The sequence below is a fragment of the Narcine bancroftii genome, chromosome 2, assembly GCF_036971445.1.
Source record: "Narcine bancroftii isolate sNarBan1 chromosome 2, sNarBan1.hap1, whole genome shotgun sequence".
Classification (NCBI taxonomy): Eukaryota; Metazoa; Chordata; class Chondrichthyes; order Torpediniformes; family Narcinidae; genus Narcine; species Narcine bancroftii.
The window spans coordinates 14,532,008-14,554,331 of NC_091470.1; the positions used below are offsets into that span (position 1 = coordinate 14,532,008).

The 22,324-nt window shown below is 41.4% G+C and overlaps 1 protein-coding gene across 2 annotated transcripts in view; it reads left to right on the forward strand.

Annotated features, from left to right (window-relative positions):
- nrde2 (NRDE-2, necessary for RNA interference, domain containing) overlaps positions 1-22,324 on the forward strand; it is a 78,881-nt gene that overhangs the window by 50,470 nt on the left and 6,087 nt on the right. For both annotated transcript variants that reach the window (XM_069915903.1, XM_069915904.1), the window contains exons 8-10: positions 9,377-9,500; positions 10,577-10,749; positions 20,115-20,501. In XM_069915903.1, coding sequence (XP_069772004.1) covers positions 9,377-9,500; positions 10,577-10,749; positions 20,115-20,501 — 684 coding nt within the window. The remainder of the gene's footprint in view (positions 1-9,376; positions 9,501-10,576; positions 10,750-20,114; positions 20,502-22,324) is intronic.

Genomic DNA, 22,324 nt, shown 5'->3' on the forward strand with positions numbered 1-22,324 from the left:
TATTTTTCTTTCATCCATGTACCTGTCTGAGAGTCTCTTAAATGCCCCTAATATTTCAGTCTCCACCACCATCCCTGGCAAGGGTCTCCAGGCACCCACAACTGTCTGTGGGGGGGGGGGGGGAAAACTTGCTCCTGATGTGTCCCCTAAACTTTCCTCCCTTCACTTTGTAGAGATGTCCCTGGTGTTTGCTATTCCCGCTCTGGGAAAAAGGTGCTGCTATCCACCCTATCTGTGCCTCTCAGAATCATGTAGACCTTTATTAAATCTCTTCTTCTTCTTCATTCTAAAGAGAAAAGTTGCCACATTATGGTAAATCTCCTCTGCACCCTTTCCATAGCTTCCACATCCTTCCTATAATGAGGTGACCAGAACTGAACACAATGCTCTACGTGGGGTCTTCCCAGAGATTTGTAGAGTTGTCACATGATCTCTCTACTGATTTCAATCCCCCTATTAATGAATCCCAGCATTCTATAGGCCTTCTTAACTATTCCACCAACCTGTGCGGAGGGAAAAACTTTTCTATTCAACCAACGTTCTTCCCAATATGAGATTACTTCATCCATCAAGAAGAAGAAAAAATGGAGAATAACCCCCCCCCCTTTTATACATCAGATTTATTGCAACAAATCAGCATCTTTTGTTACTTGAATTTTAGACAAGCTCTCCGCATACTCTTCATCCAGTACATGACCTTAAAACATGTATTCTGCTAATCTGGCAGAAATACTTTCAGAGTAGCTGGATATCAGAGAACAAATCTATAACCTTTATCATATAGAACCTTCTTAACCAGGTTGAAATATCTTCTTCAGTAAAGTTTGACTCAGATTTGGATTTAAAAAATATTATCCCCTTCATAATTCAAAGGGCCATGCTCTCTAGCTCTTGTCATCGCTGGCCAAGAATCTTCTCTCTATCCTGGTAGCTTAAAAATTTAATTAGGAAAGATCAAGGTCTCTGGCTAGGACCCGGTTTTGATCTCAAGACTCTATGAGCTTTCTCAATTAAAATCTTATCCTCAAAATATCCTTCTCCAAATATTTTCTTGAAAAAATCTTTGCCTTTGGACATCCCCACTCTTCTACTGTAATTTTCAACTTTCTCAAGCGATTTTTCATTCATAGAGATCAAACCAGACATTGTGTCTTCATTTATATTTGCTATTTCTTCAATAAGTTGTACTTCTTCACGTACATCTTGGATTTTCTCCTCCACATTATCAACTCTGAAACATTATTTATCAATTTTGTCCTATCTGTTCCGACTTGCTTCAACTCTGCAGTTAAAAATTTAAAATTACTCTCCAATGCATCAGAAAGTCTATCTATTTTAGCTTCAATTTTATTCATTTCTTTTAAAAAATATATTTTTCTTGCCTTTAAATCTTTCTTCTTCTGAACTTGACATTTCTTCTCCATTTCCATACACTTCTGAGTCCTCTTCCACTGGAGAAGTGTTACCCTCCTGTTCAGAAATGGAGACGCCAGAGTGGCCCTTTAAGAAACAGTTTTATTTTCCCCTCTGCAACGCGCATGCCTGACTTCTCGCATGCGCGCAGTGCAGTTATAACTTGTCCTCCGGCGCCATCTTTACGGGCACTGCAAAGAGCTCTGGAGGATGGTCCCTCCATTGGGACCTCACCAGCAGATCCAGAACCAACTTCAGCAGCCTACTTCATTGACAAGGTAGGGTTAGTCGACAAGCCGACTTCTCTTTTTTTCTTCTCTTTACTTTTGTAGCCTTTTCTTTTTTTTGGCGACATCTTTTTTCTTCTGTTAATCCCTTTATAAAAACTATTTTAAAGTTATTCTAAAGTTAACTTTTTTTCAATATGTACTTTTTTCAGTTAATCCCACGGGAGTTGGTAGGTTGCGTGGTGCTCCTCCTATGTGGCAACTTGAGGAATGTATGGATTTGAACCCTCAGGTCCCTCTGTTCCTGCACACTGTTCAGTATCTGCCCATTAATCTGTACTCAGTCTTCTGGTTTGACCTTCCAAAACACATCACCTCACACTTGTGCAAACTTAATTAATAATTGGGCTACAGTGCATCCGAAGGCCCTCCTAGGCTCATTGAATCACAAGGTGCAGCCACAGTTGCTCAGTCAGTGCTTGTGTCTGGCATTGGACAGCATTGAAGAGGGAGAATCCAAGCTCATTTAACTCTATTTTGTATCTGCTGACACACTCAGCAATGTGACTCCTTTGTATCTGTCCTGATTGTAATTGATTTAGCCAAAGTTTAAGAGACAGTTGGATGTGTACATGGATGTGAGGGGGTTGGAGGGTTATAGACAGAGAGTGGGAGGGTTGAGCTAGTGGAGTTGTTCAAGTGAACTGGTGTGGACTCGAAGGGCCGACATGGCCTGTTTCCGCGCTGTAAACGGTTATATGGTTATGGTTAAAACTTAGGACATTAGACAGAGTACAGGCCCTTCAGCCTCTATCCACAAGGACCCTCAGCAACCAGGCCATGCCTTCTTCACATTGCTACCATCGAATAGGAGGTACAGGAGCCTGAAGATGAACAGGACAGCTTCTTCCCCTCTGTCATCAGATTCCTGAATAGACAATGAACTACAGATGCTACCTCTCATTCTCTTCTTTTTTGCACTCATTTATTTTTAAATGTAATTTTATAGCAACGTTTGCACTGCAGTGCTGCCGAAACAAATTTTGTGATATGTTCCTGACAATAAATTCTGATTCTATGTTGTGCTGACCTCTGTAAATCTACTTCACCACAATCTAATCAAGATTCAGGATTTGCTTTAGTCTGCTGTAAGGCAGACAGGTTCACCATCAGCAGAAATTGCTGGGCACCTCTTATAGTCAGAGAAAAAGAAGCAAAAGAGAGTCTTATTCCACCCCCCCCCCCCCCCACCCCCACCCTGGGTCACTGAGTGTTCATGGATTTGCCTCCAGTGCTCCCGCACCGTCTGCTGGCACGCAACCTTCAGTCCATCAGTGACTTGAGCTTCAGATCTGAGCGTCCAATACGATCAAAGAAGTTGCCCTTGGCACCCACTTGCATCCTGATTCTGATACTTGGTACCCTTCAACCAGTCTCGAGTCAGTCTCCAGCAGTTGCAGCCTGGTGTGAGTCCTTTGACTGCAGTCACCAGAACCCCACAGTCTGCATGGGTTCATTGTCTTCAGTCACCAGCAACTTGTGTGTTCTTCAGTCACGAAGCTCCACACTGGCACATAACCACTTACAGCACAGAACAGGCCAGTTCGGCCCTACTAGTCCATGCCGTAGCAAATCCCCACCCTCCTAGTCCCACTGACCAGCACCTGGTCCATACCCCTCCAGTCCTTTCCACTCCATGTAAATATAACCATATAACCACTTACAGCACAGAACAGGCCACTTCGGCCCTACTAGTCCATGCCGTAGCAAATCCCCACCCTCCTAGTCCCACTGACCAGCACCCGGTCCATACCCCTCTAGTCCCCTCCTATCCATGTAATGATCCAGTCTTTCCTTAAATGTAACCAATGATCCCGCCTCGACCACGTCTGCCGGAAGCTCATTCCACATCCCCACCACCCTCTGCATAAAGAAATTTCCCCTCATGTTCCCCTTATAATTTTCCCCCTTCAATCTTAAACCATGCCCTCTAGTTTGAATCTCCCCCTTTCTTAATTGAAAAAGCCTATCCACATTTACTCTGTTTGTCCCTTTTAAAATCTTAAACACCTCTATCAAGTCCCCTCTCAATCTTCTACGCTCCAGAGAAAAAAGCCCCAGTCTGCACAACCTTTCCCTGTAACTCAGACCCTGAAATCCTGTCAACATTCTCGTGAACCTTCTCTGCACTCTCTCTATTTTGTTCATATCTTTCCTATAATTTGGTGACCAAAACTGTACAGAGTACTCCAAATTTGGCCTCACCAATGCCTTGTACAATTTCATCATAACCTCCCTACTCTTGAATTCAATACTCCGATTTATGAAGGCCAACATTCCAAATGCCTTCTTCACCACACCATCTACCTGAGTATCAGCCTTGAGGGTACTATTTACCATAACTCCTAAATCCCTTTGTTGCTCTGCACTCCTCAGTTGTCTACCATTCAATGTATATGACCTATTTAAATTTGCCTTTCCAAAATGCAGCACCTCACATTTCTCTGTATTAAATTCCATCAGCCATTTCTCAGCCCACACCTCTAGCCTTCCTAAATCACCTTTTAATCTACGGTAATCTACCTCACTGTCCACAACACCACCAATCTTTGTGTCATCCGCAAACTTGCTTATCCAATTCTCCACCCCTACTTCCAGATCGTTAATATATATAACAAGTAATAGTGGACCCAGGACCGAACCCTGAGGAACTCCACTAGTCACCGGCCTCCAATTGGACAAACAATTTTCTACCACTACTCTCTGACACCTTCCATCCAACCACTGCTGAATCCATTTCACTACCTCCTTATTTATACCTAATGCTTCCACCTTTTTTCCTAACCTCCTGTGGGGAACTTTGTCAAAAGCTTTACTAAAGTCCAAATAGACAACATCCACAGCTTTCCCTTCATCAACCTTTTTTGTAACCCCCTCGAAGAACTCAATCAGGTTTGTCAATCATGATCTACCCCTGACAAAACCATGCTGATTACTCCCTATCAATGGTGGTCACTTTCTAAGGGTAGTCTCCTCTGCTTCCCTGTCTCAAAAGGGAGGTGGTCTCCCCATTTTATGGTGCCCTGTGCCAGTCCTCTGCTTCCCTGAAGTTTGCAGTCCCTTGTGGCTGCTGCCTCCATCTTGGGCCCAGACCGTGCGGTCACAGGATTTTAAAGTATACTACCTTTGGCTCCTTTAACAGGCTGTTTAAAGCCTGGACGGAGCCGTTGGTAGTTGGACTCTGTGAAGGAATGCTGGGTCTCCTCTCCTCGCGCTCTGTGGGTCCATTAGCAGTGTCAGCACCTGTCAATGGAGCAGCTCCTGTAGCACCACCATTTTTTTTCCAATCCACCCATTCTCAACTTTTTTTTTGGCCATGGCCACCTTAGGATTCTGCTCAAAGTTTATGGGCCCCCTTCTCTCTGAAGCAGTCAAGTATAGTTGGTTTCTTCCGTATGTTTCTCCTGCTGACTACATAAAAAATATCAAAATATTTTATGATTTTAGTTTTTTCCCTTCCCCTTAAATGTACTGTGGCCCCGGGGTGGGGGGGCGGGAGGGCGGGTGGGGAGGGGGGAGCAGCCTCCATAGAGAATGGCTGATCTAATCCTTCCCTACCTCACACCTGATTTTTCTGACATCTATGTGCCTATCTAAAAGTCTTATGAATGTCCCTATTGACCCATTGACCTGCTGAGATTGATTCCCATGTGCCAGTCTTTTGCCAAGAAGCTGTAACTCAGTTGTTAATTTGTCAAGTTCTAGCTTTATCTTAGTATTTGTTCATAACAGTCTCTAGCGGTTATCATTTGTCTTGCCCATTAGTCTGTTGCAAAGGCAGGGAGTTGTGAGTTCTGGCTTGACACAGAGACAAGAGCACAAAGTCAAATTATGTTCTCATTCAGCAATTAATGTTCTGGCAGTGAGTGAATTGTTAGATAGTGGCCAGACATGGGGAAATGGAAGTCCCAGTGCCACGGTTTTGAAAAGCAGTGAAATTCCAATGTCAGTCAATAATTATCTCTCAAACTAACATCATTTAATGATTGCTGTTTCAGAGCTGGGATTTTTCTCTTTGGAGTGTAGAAGGATGAGAGGAAACTTGATCAAGGTCAACAAGATTATGAGAGGGTGGACAGGCAGCACCTGTTTAATGGGGAAAGACTAGCAAACACTAGAGAACATGCGTTCAAAGTTAAGGGAGGGAAGTTTAGGAGAGACATCAGGGGTAAGTTTTTTTTAACGCAGAGTTGTGGGGGCCTGGAATGCCTTGCCGGGGATGGTGGTGGGGGCTGAAACATTGGGGGCATTTAAGAGACTCTTAGACAGACTCATGGATGAAAGAAAAATAGAGTGTTATGGGGTAGGGAGGGTTTAGTACTTTTTTTTAGGAAATAATCTATGGGTCAGCACAACATTGAGGGCTGAAGGGCCTGTACTGTGCTGTATTGTTGTATCCAAGTTAATTGCTGTATTTCCCATATTAATGTATATTGAGACCTTTCATTGTCAAGAAAGGTGCTATATTAATGCAGATCTTTTTGGCCATTTGCACTCTTTCTCTCAGCCATATGCAATGAAGAACTTCAACAGGGTGTTGATGGCTGTCTGGATTCTGAACCCGATCTAGCATACAGTAGATCAGAGGGGACTGGGAATTCAGATACATATCTCCCTGAAAGTGGCCTCACGGGTAGATAGGGTTGTAAAGAGAACTTTTGGAATTTGGCCTTCATAAATCTAAGTATTGTGTATAGGAGTTGGGATGTTATAGTAAAATTGTACAAGACATTGATGAGGCGTATTGGTCACCTAACTACAGGAAAGTTATCAATAAGATTGAAGGAGTGCAGAGAAGATTTATTAGGATGTTGCCTGAACTTTAGGAACTGAGTACAGGGAAAGGTTAAACGGGTTAGGATTTATTCCCTGGAGCATAGGAAAATGAGGAGATTTGATCGAGGTACGGTATTTAAAATTATGAGGGGCCTAGACTGAGTAAATATAGGTAGGCATTTTCCACTGAGGATAGGTGAGATACAAACCAGAGGACATGGGTTAAGGGTGAAAGGTTTAGAGGGAACATGAGGGGAAACATTCACACAGAGAGTGGTGGGAGTGTGGAACGAGCTGCCATCTGAAGTGGTGAATGCAGGCTCACTTTTAATTTTTAAGAAGAATTTGGACAGGTACATGGGATGGGTGGGGTATGGAAAGCTATGTATGGACTGGGAGCAGGCCAGTGGGATTAGGGAGAATAATAGTTTGGCACAGACTAGAAGGGACAAAGCATAGAACCATAGCTCTTTTCAGCCCCTTCTAGTCTGCCAAATGGCCTGTTTCTGTGCTGTGCAGTTTTATCGTTCTGTGCTGTGCAGTGTTGGGTTAATCCATCAGCTTTCCTGGGTGCTTGTTGACTGTTAAAACCATAGAACACTACAGCACATAAAACAGGCCATTTGGCTCTTCTAGTCTGTGCCGAAACACCATTCCACTCGTCTCATTAACCTGCACTCAGTCAATAATCCTCCAGACCTCTCCAATCCATGAATCCATCCAATTTATTCTTAAAACTTAAGAGTGAGCATTTACCACATCAGATGGCAGCTCATTCCACACTTCCACCACTCTCTGAGTGAAGAGGTTTCCACAAATGTTCCCCCTAAACCTTTCCCCCTTGAACTTAAAGCCATGTCCTCTCATATTGTCTCTCCTAATCTAAGTGGAAAGAGCCTACTCGCATTTACTCTGTCTATACCCCTCATAATTTTGTAAACCTCTATGAAATCTCCCCTCATTCTTCTATGCTCCAAGGAATAAAGTCCTAACATGTTTAATCTTTCCCTGTAACTCAACTCCACTCCTGAAGACCCGGCAACATCCTAGTAAATCTTCTCTGCACTCTTTCAATCTTGCTGATATTCTTCCTGTAGTTTGGTGACACAATACTCCAAATTTGGCTTCACCAATGTCTTATAAGATGCCAAAAGCTTTCTTTACAACCCTGTCTATGTGTGATGCCACTTTCAGGGAATTATGTACCTGTATTCCCAGATCCCTTTATTCCTCTGCACTCCTCAGTGCCCTTTCATTTACCTTGTATGTCCTACCTTGGTTTGTCCTTCCAAAATGCAACACCTCATACTTGTCTGCATTAAATTCCATCTGCCATTTTCTGGCCCATTTTTTTCAATTGGTCCAAATCCCTCTGCAAGCTTTGAAACCCTTCCTCCTGTCCACGACACCTCCAATCTTAGTGTCTTCAGCAAATCTGCTGATCCAATTTCCCACGTTATCAGAGCTTCATCTGAATTGCATACTCATGTTTGGAGAGTTTGTTTTAGTGTATGCCTAGTTGCTGTTTGAAATGACATTTTAAACTGAGTCGTACATTAAACCACTTCGCTATCCTTTCTGAGATGTTTTGCAATTAATTTAAACAAATAAAAACATTTTCTTCCTTTAAATGTTGTTGTGGTATCCACTTTCAAATCATCTCCCTATCTGATGGAATGACCTACGACTAGATGACTTCAAGAGAGAACAGGAAACATCTCACAGTAGCATTAAGACTTTTGAGGCTTTTGTATTTGACAGTAGCGAGAATTATTTACTCATCTTCCCATTCAGTGTTGACACTAGCTGTTTTATTTTTCACCTATATCAATTTTCATGTGTTTCTGGCATTGTACCAAAAATGATGCTGCCATCAAAAGAATGAATCCATGAAATTAGCTTTGGTGGGAAAGACCACCCATCCCATGAATCTATGGCAGAGTTTCAGTCATGAAATATAAGCTCTCCACTTTTGAAATTCTGATTTTATTTCAGATTTCCTACATTGAGTTTTTAATTTAAGCGTTTTCTGTTCTAACCCATGGTGATTTTATTGCACCTATTTGTTATTTATGTAATATAAATTAAAGCAATCTTTTGTAAGAATAACAGAAATAAGAATTTTTCATCATCCCAGCTTGTTGATGACAGGAAGCATTTTAAATTTGGTGCACAATTCTATTCTCACTAGCACCAGCTATGATCCAGCATTTGGGATGAAGGTGGCCGCTGATGGCCCGCACGTTTGCACCATTTTGGTTCTCGAGCCTGCCCCTCCCCTGTGTCTAGACCGTGAACAGTGCAGGGCAGGGCTGGGAACTCGATCCCGGTTTGAAGGAAAGTCCTGCTTGGTTGACAGACGGTATTATGATTCGCACCTTGCCAGAGAAATCCCACATAAACTGGTTGAATTTCAAATGTTGAAAGGCGAGTAGATGTTTCCCACGCTGGGAGCATTGAGGACAAGACAGCACAACTTCAACTTGAAGGGCATTGCTTAGAATAGAAATGTGCAGGAATTTCTTCAGCCGAAGGGTAGTGAATCTGTGGAATTTGCTGCCACAGGTGGTTGTGGAGGCCAGGTCATGGGGGTACCTAAGTCAGAGATTGATTGGTTCTTGATTAGCCAGGGCATCGAAGGTTATGGAAAGAAGATTGGGCAGTGGGGCTGACTGGGGAAATGGATCAGCTCATGATTAAATGACAGGGCAGACTCAATGGGCTGAATGGTCTATTTCTGCTCCTCTGATGGAATTTAGATTTTAAAATCTGAGCTGTGAACTCGAGTCTGCCTGAAGCTGTGTGCCCAGAGACCAGAGTGGTCAAAGGATAGCGACCTTTCCACTTAGTTCCGATTTCTCTTTGACTTCTCATTGCCCATGATCTGTTTTCCCAAAAAGGTGGAATTCTTTGAGCCGTTCTGGGATAGCGGTGAGCCCCGGTTTGGAGAAGCTGGAATGAGAGGTTGGAAAGCATGGATGCGGCAGCAGGAAAAAGGTGGATGGGTTTTCCAGAACGAGGAAGGTGAGTTGCCATTCGATGGGTCTTTATTTTGCTTACTTTAAAAAAAAATAGGTGTACAGCACAGTAACTGAGCCTGTCCCATGCAAATGCCACCAATTAATCTATATCCCCTGTAAATTTTGAAGGGTGGGAGGAAACAGGAGCACCTGGAGGAATTCCACGCAGTCATAAAGAGATCATACTAACTCCTTACAGACAGCACTGGATCAAACCTGGGTCATTGGAGCTGTAATAGCATTGTGCTAACAGCCATGGACTTTATGTCATTATGAAGTACCCCCTCCCCCCAACTACCCTTAATAGTGCAGTTATCCTCTCTTGAGCCACCGGCCCTTTCATTTCACCATGATGTTGGATATGGAATTCCAGGATTTAGACCCTGTGACAATAAATGAACAGTAAAATGGGATGCGCCCAGCTCCCTCCAAGATTATAGACTTTGTCACCATAAATTCATTGGCCTTAGATCTAGTTGCGAGTGAATTCACCTTGTTTACTGTATGAAAACCGAAAATATTTTTGTGCACCTCTGCTCAGAACTCTCCTCTGGTCGAAGGGAAAAAACCACCAGCCTCTCCATTTTCGATCAATACAATCCCTTCTCACTGGAACCCTTTGAGTTGATCTGCACCTCTTGCAAGGCTGAACATCCAAAGTGTTGCTCCCTGTCTTAAACGTGTTGTTCCAGCAAGTGAATGATTTAAAATTTGGGCCTTTTGCTTTTGTATTTTTAATCCTGTTTGAAACTGAAGTTTCATTTAATCTTTTGACAGCCATTGTAACCTGTCATGCCACTACATAGATTAATGCACCCAAGCCCTGAGGCTTTTATTTATATTAAATTTAGACATACAGCGCTGTAACAGGCCCTTTAGGCTCACAGGCCTGTACCTCCCAATTACATCCAAATGACGTACAGCCACCATGCGTTTTGAAGGGTGGGTGGAAACCAGAGCACCCAGAGGAAACCCATGCAAACATGGGGAGACCTTACAGACAGCGCCAGATTCAAACCCAGGGCGCTGACTTCCAGTTCCTGCACCCTTTTCAAAATCCTATCCTTTTACCTTGAGCAGGCGATGATGAGGAGGAGGATGAAGATGGAGAAGAGATCAAGGACAAGTCCTTACCCAAGTGGCAGCTCTGGATGCAGGTGGAAAGCGCCCGCGACTCCAAGCACTGGTTGCCATGGCGTGCCAACAAGATGAAAGGTCAAACCGAGGAGGACTGTGAGGACCCTGATAGGCAGGTATGCATCCAAGCTGGAGCCCAGGTCATGCCATGGAAAGCAGTAGTCATTTATCAGAGTTCCCTTTCCATAGATCTTTCCATAGACCTTGGGGCAGAAATAGGCTATTCAGCCCATTGAGTTTGTCCCGCCATTCAATCATGAGCTGATCTATTTTTACACTCAGTCCCACTGCCTGGCCTTCTACCCATAACCTTTCCTGTCCTGGCTAATCAAGAACCTATCAACTTCTGCCTTAAATGCACCCAATGACCAGGCCTCCACAACTGCCCGTGGCAACAAATTCCACAGATTCATCACCCTCTGGGTGAAGAAATTCCTCCACATCTCTGTTCTAAGCGGATACCCTTCATTCCTGAAGTTGTGCCTTCTTGTCCTAGACTCTCCCACCGTAGGAAACCAGCTTTCTACATCTACTCTATCCATGCCTTTCAACATTCAGAATGTTTCAATGACATCCCCCTCATTCTCCTAAATTCCAACAGGTACAGGCCAAGAAATGTCGAACACTCCTCATATGATAACTCTCTTATTCCCGGAATCATCTTTCCAAAACTGTTCACAATACTCCGAGTGAGGTCTCATCAGGGCCTTATAAAGTCTTAACATCACATCCCTGCTCCTGTGGTTAAGTGACCAAAACTACTCATAATACAGGTACACAATCTTTTATCCGGACATTTAAAATCTAGAAAGCTCCAAAAACCAGCATTTTTTTCCTGGTGGTACAGCGGAGGGAGAGAGAGACAGCAACGCGACTCGGGTTGGGGGGAAGGAGAGAGAGACGGTAGTGTGACTTGGCTGGGCAAAGGGAGAGAGACGACAGCGCAACTTGGGTGGATGGACGGGGGGGAGAGAGACGGCTGCGCGACTCGGGCGGGCGGAGGGGGAGGAGAGAGAGAGAGTCGGCAGCACGACTCGGGTGAGGGGGAGAGAGACAGCAGCGTGACTCAGGTGGGCGAGGGGGAGAGAGACGCCAGCGCGACTGAAAGGGGGTGGATATGGCAGCACAATTCGGGTGGGCTTAAATCTGGGGCAGCTGGATTTTGTTCTGAAATCCGGAAAAGTCTGAAATTCGGAACACACTGTCTCCCAAGGGTTCCGGATAAAGGATTGTGCACTTGTACTCCATATGTGGCTTCACCAATGTCTTGTACACATGTTAGCTTCAGTTAGTGTTAAAATATGGGTGCTTTATTTACATTTGAGATGATGCTAAATATGTGTCTTCCCTCTCCATCGGTCACCTTGGGCTTTCATTGTCACCACCAGGGAGCTGCACCATTGAAATGATTCCTGGTTCAACATTCCAACGATTGCAGAGCCTGCAAGTAGGAAGTGAACAATGTGCACGTTCATTTTTAAAGAAACAGGTTTAATTAGAATGCTACTGGAATTGGGAGAGCATGTTAAAGAGTGAAACGTTACTTTTTCATAAGAATTTTTTAAATGTAATTGTTTTGTTTTACTTTTTGATCCTTATGCTCTTAACTTTAGGGTGACTGTCTATTTAATTTTGTCTTTGGATGTATTAATTATGAAAAGGTGTGGGGGAAGAAATTGGACTCGACGGTGAAGCTTGTATAGAATTGGAGAATGTGTTTTTTTAAAATTATGGATTGTTGGTACTGTTTGAGTTTAAAAATTTATAAATAAAATATTCAAATATAAAGCAAACACGAACACCGCTGATATAATAATATGTTAATCAAGGTTATAAATTTAACGACAGAGCTTGAAAATTTTAAATAAAATTCCCACCAAACCAAAGAAAAATTGCATTGTAATCTGGGGAGGCGCACAAATGCACCAACCCCCCACCTCCCCTCCTATTGGTGGTCTCATGGGTGTGTTACAAGTGGTCCGTGGTAAGCAAAATAACATTTTAGGTGGCTTCTAGTGATGGAAGGTTGTGAGCCGGTGCTTTGAAGTAATGGGAGGGGGAGAGAGAAAGAAAAGACCCTTGAGCCCACTACATATCACTGGCCTTCAAATGCAAACCAATTTTATGTTTTTTTTCCACCTATTACCCACTGTCTCAGGATTACTCACACACCATGGACAATTTATAGTGACCCAATAATCCATCAACCTAGTGCAGCAGGAAGGGAGTCACGTGATGGAGTAGTGGCCGGACGGTGAACTCCAGCCCTCTCCAGAAAAGTCGGGAAAAACAAGAGAAAATACAAAGGCACAGAAATAAAAGTTAAAGAAAAGTGAGTATAAAGGTGGAAAGAAGATGGCGACAAAAAAAGAAAAATCAAAATCAACGGTAAGAAGAGAGGAAGAGAAGACAACGGAGGAAGAAAGAGAAGGCCTTACCTGTCCGAAGAGGCCCGATGTGGAGAGAGAAGCCCGCTTCCTCAGGTCGGTAGAAATAGGACTACAAAAATGGTTCGCAGAGCCGAGTAAAAGTGCGCAACCGCGCATGCGCGAGGAGTCGCGCATGTGCGATGCGCATGAAAAAAAACACACCGACGGGAGGGGGGACCAGCTGGGGAGTCGATCTCCACAGCCGGCAACGACAGCTGCAGAACACCTGCAGCAAGAAGAGACCAGAGAAGACAATGGAAACAAGAAAGAAGAGAAGAAAAGGGCAACAAAGAAACAACAGATGGCCAACCCAGAGGAAGAAGAAGAGGAAGAGTACAGTGAATTAGAAGAAGAAGGGAAAGGCAAGGTAAAGGATATACTTTCTCTTGTTAGAGGATACATGGAGTCATTTAAAGAATGGCAAACACAGGAATTTAATGATTTAAGAAAAAGAATAAACAACACAGAAGAGAAAGTGAATAAAATAGATATGACCTTAACAGAAATGGGAAAGAAAATGGACAAGATGGAAAAGCGGGCAGTAGCAGCAGAAATGGAGGTAGAAGACTTAAAAAAGAAATTGGAGGAATCTAATAAAAAAACTAAAGAGACACAAGAACTACTAGCTCAAAAAATAGATATAATGGAAAATTATAACAGAAGAAATAACATAAAGATAGTGGGCCTTAAGGAAGATGAAGAAGGCAAGAATATGAGGGAGTTTATAAAAGAGTGGATCCCTAAGACCCTAGGATGTCCAGAACTACAGCAAGAAATGGAATTAGAAAGGGAACATAGAGCATTGGCCTCTAAACCACAACCACAACAAAAACCAAGATCTATTTTAGTAAAATTCCTAAGATATACTACAAGAGAAAAGGTACTGGAGAAGACAATGGAAAAAGTAAGAGAGGGCAACAAGCCACTGGAGTACAAAGGGCGAAAAATCTTTATTTATCCAGATATAAGTTTTGAACTCCTAAAGAAGAGAAAAGAGTTCAATACAGCAAAGGCGATTTTATGGAAGAAAGGGTATAAATTTATACTAAAGCATCCAGCGGTATTGAAAATATTTATTCCAGGACAACAAAACAGACTATTCTCGGATCCAGAAGAAGCACGAAAATTTGCAGAACAATTACAAAAATAGACTGAGGGATGAAGACGGGTAATGAGAGTAAAAATGATCACGATTGATATGTATGTGGGTAAAGACAAAAATAGTCTGAGGGATGAAGACGGGTAATGAGAGTAAAAATGATCACGATTGATATGTATGCGGGAAAAGAGGTATAAGAGTGAATAGAGACAATGTGCATACGTGAATGTATCTGTACTTAGAGGAAAATATAGATAGTATAGACAAGAATTAATAAGGGAAGGTAATGGAATAGAGAGAATAAGGAGGGAATTAAAAGAGTGACCTTTGTGACATATGAAAAGTGAAATCTTTTCTGGGGGGGGCTGGGTGGGGGGAAATAGCGGTCACTGCAAAATCAGTTGACGCTTGCGAGTGGATTCGCAAACCCAAATGGAGAGGGGAGATGTGGTTGTCCGACAAGGGATAAAGGACAACTCAGGAGGGGAAGGGGAGATTGGGGATAAAGAAGATAGAAATAGGAGAATAAGGAAAATGTTGGATGTTGTAGGAATGTTGTCTTATAAAGAGTTGAAAATAAGAAAACAGAAATGGAAAAGGAGGAAAGGTAATGATGGAAAAACGGAAAGAGAAGATAAACAAAATATAAAATGGCTACGCTGAACTATATGACTTTAAATATTAATGGAATACATAACCAAATTAAAAGGAAGAAACTACTAAATTTACTGAAAAAGGAAAAAATTGATATAGCATTTATCCAAGAAACACACTTAACTGAATTGGAGCACAAGAAATTAAAGAGAGATTGGGTAGGACATGTAACAGCAGCATTGTATAATTCAAAAGCAAGAGGAGTGGCTATATTAATTAGTAAAAATGTGCCATTTAAAATAGAAGAGGAAATAATAGATCCAGCAGGGAGATATGTTATGATAAAATGTCAGATATATTCGGAGTTTTGGAATCTACTTAATATATATTCACCTAACGAAGAAGATCAAAAGTTTATGCAAGATATCTTTTTGAAGGTAGCTAATACGCAAGGGAACATACTAATAGGAGGGGATTTCAACCTGAATTTGGATCCAAATATGGATAAAACGGGGAAAAAATTTAACAGGAAGAACAAAGTAACCAAATTTATAATTAAATCAATGCAAGAAATGAAACTTTTGGATATATGGAGGAAACAAAACCCAAAAGAAAAGGAATACTCATACTACTCGGCTAGACATAAAACATACTCAAGAATAGACCTATTTTTGTTATCAGCTAGTATGCAGGATAGAGTAAGAAAAACAGAATATAAAGCGAGAATGCTATCGGACCATTCACCCTTAATATTGACAGTAGAGCTAGAGGACATCCCTCCAAGAATATATAGATGGAGATTAAACCCCATGCTACTTAAAAGACAGGATTTTAGAGAATTTATTGAAAAACAATTAAAAATGTATTTTGAAGTAAATACGGAATCAGTGGAAGATAAGTTTATACTATGGGACGCAATGAAAGCATTCATTAGAGGGCAAATAATAAGTTATGTAATCAAGATGAAGAAGGACTATAATCAGGAAACAGAGCAGTTGGAAAGGGAAATAGTAAACATAGAAAAAAAATTAGCAATGAAGGAAGATACAACTAAAAGAAGAGAATTGGCGGATAAAAAAATAAAATATGAAACATTACAAACATATAAGGTAGAGAAGAATATAATGAAGACAAAACAGAAATATTATGAACTAGGTGAAAAAACGCACAAAATCCTAGCATGGCAGCTTAAGACAGAGCAAGCTAAGAAAATGGTATTGGCATCAAGGAAAAAAGACAAACAAATTACATATAATCCAAAAGAAATTAAGGAAAACTTTAGAGAATTCTATGAACAATTATACCGAACTGAAAACGAAGGGAAAGAAGGGAAAATAGATGAATTTTTGACTAAAATTGAACTACCAAAACTACAAATAGAGGAACAAAATAAATTAACAGAACCATTTGGAACAGTAGAAATACAAGAGATAATAAAAAAATTACCAAATAATAAGACACCAGGAGAGGATGGATTTCCAATAGAATTCTACAAAACATTTAAAGACTTATTAATACCGCCCCTCCTGGATGTAATCAACCAGATTGATGAGACACAAAACTTACCAGATTCATGTAAAACAGCAATAATTACAGTAATACTAAAACAAGGGAAAGATCCACTCTCACCAGCGTCATATAGACCAAGATCTTTGCTAAACACGGATTATAAGATAATAGCTAAACTATTAGCAAACAGATTAGCAGAACAGGTACCGAAAATGGTAAATTTAGACCAAACTGGATTTATCAAAAAAAGACGCACAACTGACAATATTTGTAAATTTATTAACTTAATTCATGCAGTAGAAGGGAATAAAGCACCTACAGTAGCAGTTGCTTTAGACGCAGAGAAGGCCTTCGACAGAGTAGAATGGAATTATTTGTTCAAAGTATTGCAAAAATTCAGTTTACCGGAGAAGTATATTAATTGGATTAAAGCATTATATAAGGGACCGTTAGCGAAAGTGACAGTAAATGGACATGTATCAAAGCAATTTAACTTAAGCAGGTCAACGCGGCAGGGATGCCCACTATCACCTTTATTGTTTGCGCTAGCTATAGAACCACTAGCAGAATTGATAAGAATAGATAATAATATAAAAGGAATAAAAATAAAAGACAGGGAATATAAAATCAGTCTATTTGCGGATGATGTTATAGTGTACTTAACAGAACCAGAACTATCAATAAAAGAATTATATAAGAAATTGAAGGAATATGGAGAAGTGTCGGGTTACAAGATAAACGTAAATAAAAGTGAAGCAATGCCTATGAATAATGCAGATTTCTCAAAATTTAAGAAGGAATCTCCATTCAGATGGCAAATGCAGGCAATAAGATACCTAGGTGTACAAATAAACAAAAATCTAGGCCAATTATATAAACTCAATTATAATCCACTAATGAAAAAATTACACGACGATTTAGAGCATTGGAAAGATCTACCACTAACACTGATAGGAAGGATAAACTGTATTAAAATGAACATTTTTCCAAGGATATTATACTTATTTCAGGCATTGCCAATACAACTGACAGAAAAATTCTTCAAAGAGTTAAAGAAAATAATAAGGAAATTTTTATGGAGAGGGGGGAAACCGAGGATAGCACTAGATAAATTAACAGAATGGTATAAACAAGGAGGCTTACAATTGCCAAACTTTAAAAATTATTATAGAGCCGCACAATTAAGATACCTATCAGATTTTTATCAAACAAGGGAAAAACCAGACTGGACGAGATTAGAATTAGATAAAATAGGGGAAAAGATACCTGAACACATATTATATAAATGGGATGAAAAATTGGTACAACATAGAACTTCTCCAGTATTACATCATCTCCTCAATATTTGGAAGAAGATTCATGTAGAAAGAAATAAAACAAATTATCAATTACCAAAACTAATATTGACGCAAAATAAGCTACTCCCTTTTACAATGGATAACCTTTCCTTTAGAGAATGGGAAAAAAAAGGGATTAAAAGAATAGAAAATTGTTTTTCAGGAAGTAGTTTCTTATCCTTTGAACAAATGAGAGATAAGTACAATATAACTGGAGATACAGCGCTGGCATATTACCAACTGAGATCCTACTTGAAAGATAAATTAGGAAGCAATTTGAGTTTACCAGAGGGAAGTAACCTTGAATATGTGATTACAGATACAATGTTAATCAAAAGATTTATAACAAATATGTATATTAAACTGCAAGAAAAGGAGAATGAGGAAACAAATGGTAAAACTAAACAAAAATGGGAACAAGATTTAAATATAAAGATAAAAAAGGAAACATGGGAGAAATTATGTTCTGGAACGATGAGAAATACAATAAATACGAGGCTACGTATGATACAATATAATTGGTTACACAGACTATACATTACACCGCAAAAGTTAAATAAATGGGACCCAACAGTATCTGATAGATGTTTTCGATGTAAAAAAGAAATGGGAACAACAATTCATGCAATCTGGACATGTGAGAGAGTAGAAAAATTTTGGGATGATCTCAGTCAGATATTAAATAAAATAACAGAAAACAATATACCAAAGAATCCAGAGATTTTTCTCCTAAGTAACATAACAAACAAAGAATTTGGAATTGATTTGGAGGATGCACAAAAAAGATTTGTTAAGATAGCCCTAGCCGTAGCAAAAAAATGTATTATGTCAACCTGGAAATTGGAAGATAATTTGAAAATACAACTATGGTATATAGAAATGAATAAATGTATTCCATTAGAAAAAATAACATATAGTTTAAGAAATAATATTGAAATATTCGAACAAGTATGGGAGCCTTACATTAAATACAATAGCGAAAACCTACCGGGGACAAACATTACCTAAGTTGATGGAAGGAGAAGGAAAGAAAAGAATGGACTCAGTAGAATTTCTGGTGTATTTTTGTTGAATGACAACATTGTCTGACTGGCTTAATGCAACCTAGATTGTATACCTAAAATGGATGAGGGGGGGGGTGGCTTGGGAGGAGGGAGTGGGGGAGGAGAAAAAGTCACTGTATATGTGTGAAAAAGAAAAAGTGTATATCATGGCTAATGTGATTTATGGTGTGAAAAATAAAAAAATTAAAAAAAAAAACAAAAAAATCTAGTGCAGCAGGATTTTTGCCGTGTGGGGGCTAGCGAAGGCAACTTTGTCACACAAGCCTAAGGTCTATTCCTGAACCCTGATTTGGGATAAGTGATCACATTCAATGTGTGTAAAAGATGGGCCATGTTCATCTCCCAGTCAGCACACTTTGAGACCAGCCCTTTATCATGTTATGTGAGAGAGCTGACTGAATGTTGTTCATTTGCCCTTCAAAAGCTTGTCAACCTCTGGTGAAGTCCTCAGTTGACCCCAAGCACCAAGATTCTTTTTTTTGGGGGGTGGTCTGGATTTCCACTGTCATGGGTCTCCCTGATCTATCTTTGTGTTAACAACACAAATTATTGAGAGGTTAACGTGATCCTGTAGCTCCATCTAATGGTCTGGATCACAACTTGTATGCTTGTTAACAATGGAGCTTATTGAGCTTATAGTTATGGTACTGTATTAATCCTGAGGGACCCTGTAACAGTTTGAGAAAAGTAATAAGACATGACAGTGAAGTTGTTGGATTCTCCTTAAAGGCCCATCTGTGTCACAAGTCTCAGCTGTGAGAGTTACCTCACCCCACCCGGGGAAAAAAAATGACTTGCTCTTCGGAAGACCATAGTCAAGAGTGGATCAGTAAAAATCTCCTACTCACTAACAATCAACACAGGCATGCCTCCAGGATGCTTGCTTAGCCCACTGCTCTACTCTCTCTCCATCCATGACTGTATGGCGTGGCACCATTCAAATGCCATCTACAAATTTTCTGACCACGTTCTTGGCAGGATCACAGAATAGGCACTGATGTGCTTTCTTCATGATGACATTAGTGTGTTGGGTCCAGGAAAAGACATCCATTTTAGTGACTCCCAGGAAATTAAAGTTGCCCACCCTCTCCATCTCTGATCCCCCAGTGATCACTGGATCACACTCCTCTGGTTTTTCCTTCCCTAAATCCACAATCTGGTCCTTGGTTTTGGTGACTTGTAACATACTGTGATTAAAAATGCAGTGTGACACTCATTCCAGAATTATTACCAGCTCAAGCTATTCGTTAGAGTCGTAGAGATAAATAGCAATGAATTTAAAAAAAATTGTTTTAGACAGTTAAAAACTGAGGAAGATTGAGGTGCCATCCATGTTATTTGGAAATGTTGCAACAGAGACAAGAGGTGATGCTGTGCCTCAATGCAGGTTGTGTTTAAAATGTGTGTGTGTCGTTCAGGGTTCATAGACTATTTTCTTTCCTCCATCAGGTGCTGTTTGATGATGTCAGCTCCTCCATGTTCCAGATCTCCAGCCCCAAGCTGAAGTTCCAGCTTGTGTCCTCCTTTCTGCAGTTTCTGGGGATCCCTGCACAAGCAGGCCTTTCTCACTCCTGCCTCAGCGTGGCACTGGACGAGCCCACCCTGTTCGGTAGCAGACCAGATGGAAAGAGGCCGTCGGGTTGGCGGGATGTTCCGACCACTGGGGTCGCTGCTGTCGGGTTCACGGCTGTGGAGTCCAAGCAGAAGCGGGTGGCTGGGTACAGCAGGTCCGGCGAGGAGTTCATTCGGATGGTGTTTCGACAAGCACTGCCTCAGTTCTCTGGTGCCGAGCGCTCAGAGTTGGTACTGAGCTGGCTGCTCTATGAGAAGACCAAGGTAGCTGCACTATTATGGGTAGAGTCGTACCTCATGAGACAGGCCCTTCGTCCCAACTTCTCCATGCTGACTAAGTTGGCATTTTGAGCTAGCCCCATTTCCCTGCATTTGATCTATATCTTTCTCAACTCTTCCTTTCCCTGAATGTAATTGTGCCGCCTGTCTGCAAAATTGCAGATCACCTATTGCACTAGAATTACTGTGTATGTTATGATCTAATTTATTTATTGTCTCTCATTAATTAAATTAGTTTACTCTTATAGTTTATCTTTGCAAGTGCCTGTTCGATTGCAGCAGGTTAGAATTCCAGTGCATACATTGCACAATGTGTTTGGCAATGAACTCATATTCACTATTGTTTCCTCTGGCAGCTCGTTCCAGAAACAAGCCACCCATGACTGAAAAGATTGCCCCTCAGGTCCCAGTTACCTCTCTGCCCTCTCACATTTAGGTCCTCTTGCTCTAGAACAAGAGGCAGGCAACCTTTTACCATGATGGTGTGTCAGTGTTTGAACTACTATAAATGCAGTGGCGTATCTATGGAAAATAGTGCCTATGGCAGGGGCAACAAGGAGGTCTTGCAAGAGCTGGCCATGTAGTACTTGGCTTTGGCCTTTTAATAAGTTGAGAGCAAATGGGAGGACGGGACAGGAGGGGTGGTTGAGGTGGCGCTGGACGGGTGGGGGATCGGACTCCGTCTATGCTTAATTGTGCTTTTTCTCATTTTGCGTTTTCTTGCACTACTTGTACTGGTGGACGAGGTGCACGTGGTATCTTTGCAATGGATTGTGGGCCGTAGGTTGCCTGTCCCTGCTGTAGCATCACAAGAATGCTACTTAAACCTTCCCCCAGTCCTTCGTGGGTCCAGACAGTGAATTAATCATGGGGTTGCAGAGTTTTTAGCAGACACCAGCAGGCCGACTTGCTTTATCGACCTCTGGTTCCCATCTGATTCATTACCTTCCATCACTGCCCTTCACCCCCAACGCTCTGCAGATTTTGCTCTCTCACATCCTGTCAAATGTGCTTGTGAAGGCACTGATTCTCTTTCCAATTCCCTTGCAGTGAATTCCAGATCCAGATCTTGCTGATTACCGTGTCCCTTGAGAAAAGAGGCTCCTCTTCTCTTTGATCTTAACTGGGCTTCTCTCCACCCCGAGAGACCCCAACCACCTCCCCCACCCTGGTTTGAGACATCCCCTATGAGATCACAAGATATAGTATTAGAAGTAAGCCCATTGACTCATCGACTCTGCTCCGCCATTCTAATCATGTGCTGATCCATCCTCCCACTCCCTGGCTTTCTCTCCTTAACCTTGATGCCATGACGAATCAAATCCCTGTCAATCCCAGTCTTAAGTGCATCCAACGACTTCGCTTCCACAGCCGACTGTGGCCATAAGTTCCACAGACACACAATTCTCTGACTAAAGGAATTTTCCCGCATCTCTGTTTTAAAATTTTTAATTTTTAAATATATTTAGACATACAGCATGGTAATAGGCCATTTTGGCCCACGAGTCCTTGCCACCAAATTTACGCCCTAATAACCTACAGCCCCTGGTACCTTTTGAACAGTGGGAGGAAACCAGGCCTCCAAGAAAACACACAGGGAGAATCTACAAACTCCTTACAGACAGGGTGGGACTCGAACCCCGGTCTGGTCCCGATCGCTGGCGCTGTAAAGGCCTTATGCTAATTGCTACACGAACTGTGTCACCCTTTTATCCTGAAATTATGCCCTCTTGTCCTAGAATCCCCTAGCATCATCCTCGACTATGAGGGATGACCATGACACAACACCATGAGAAATAAATTCTGGG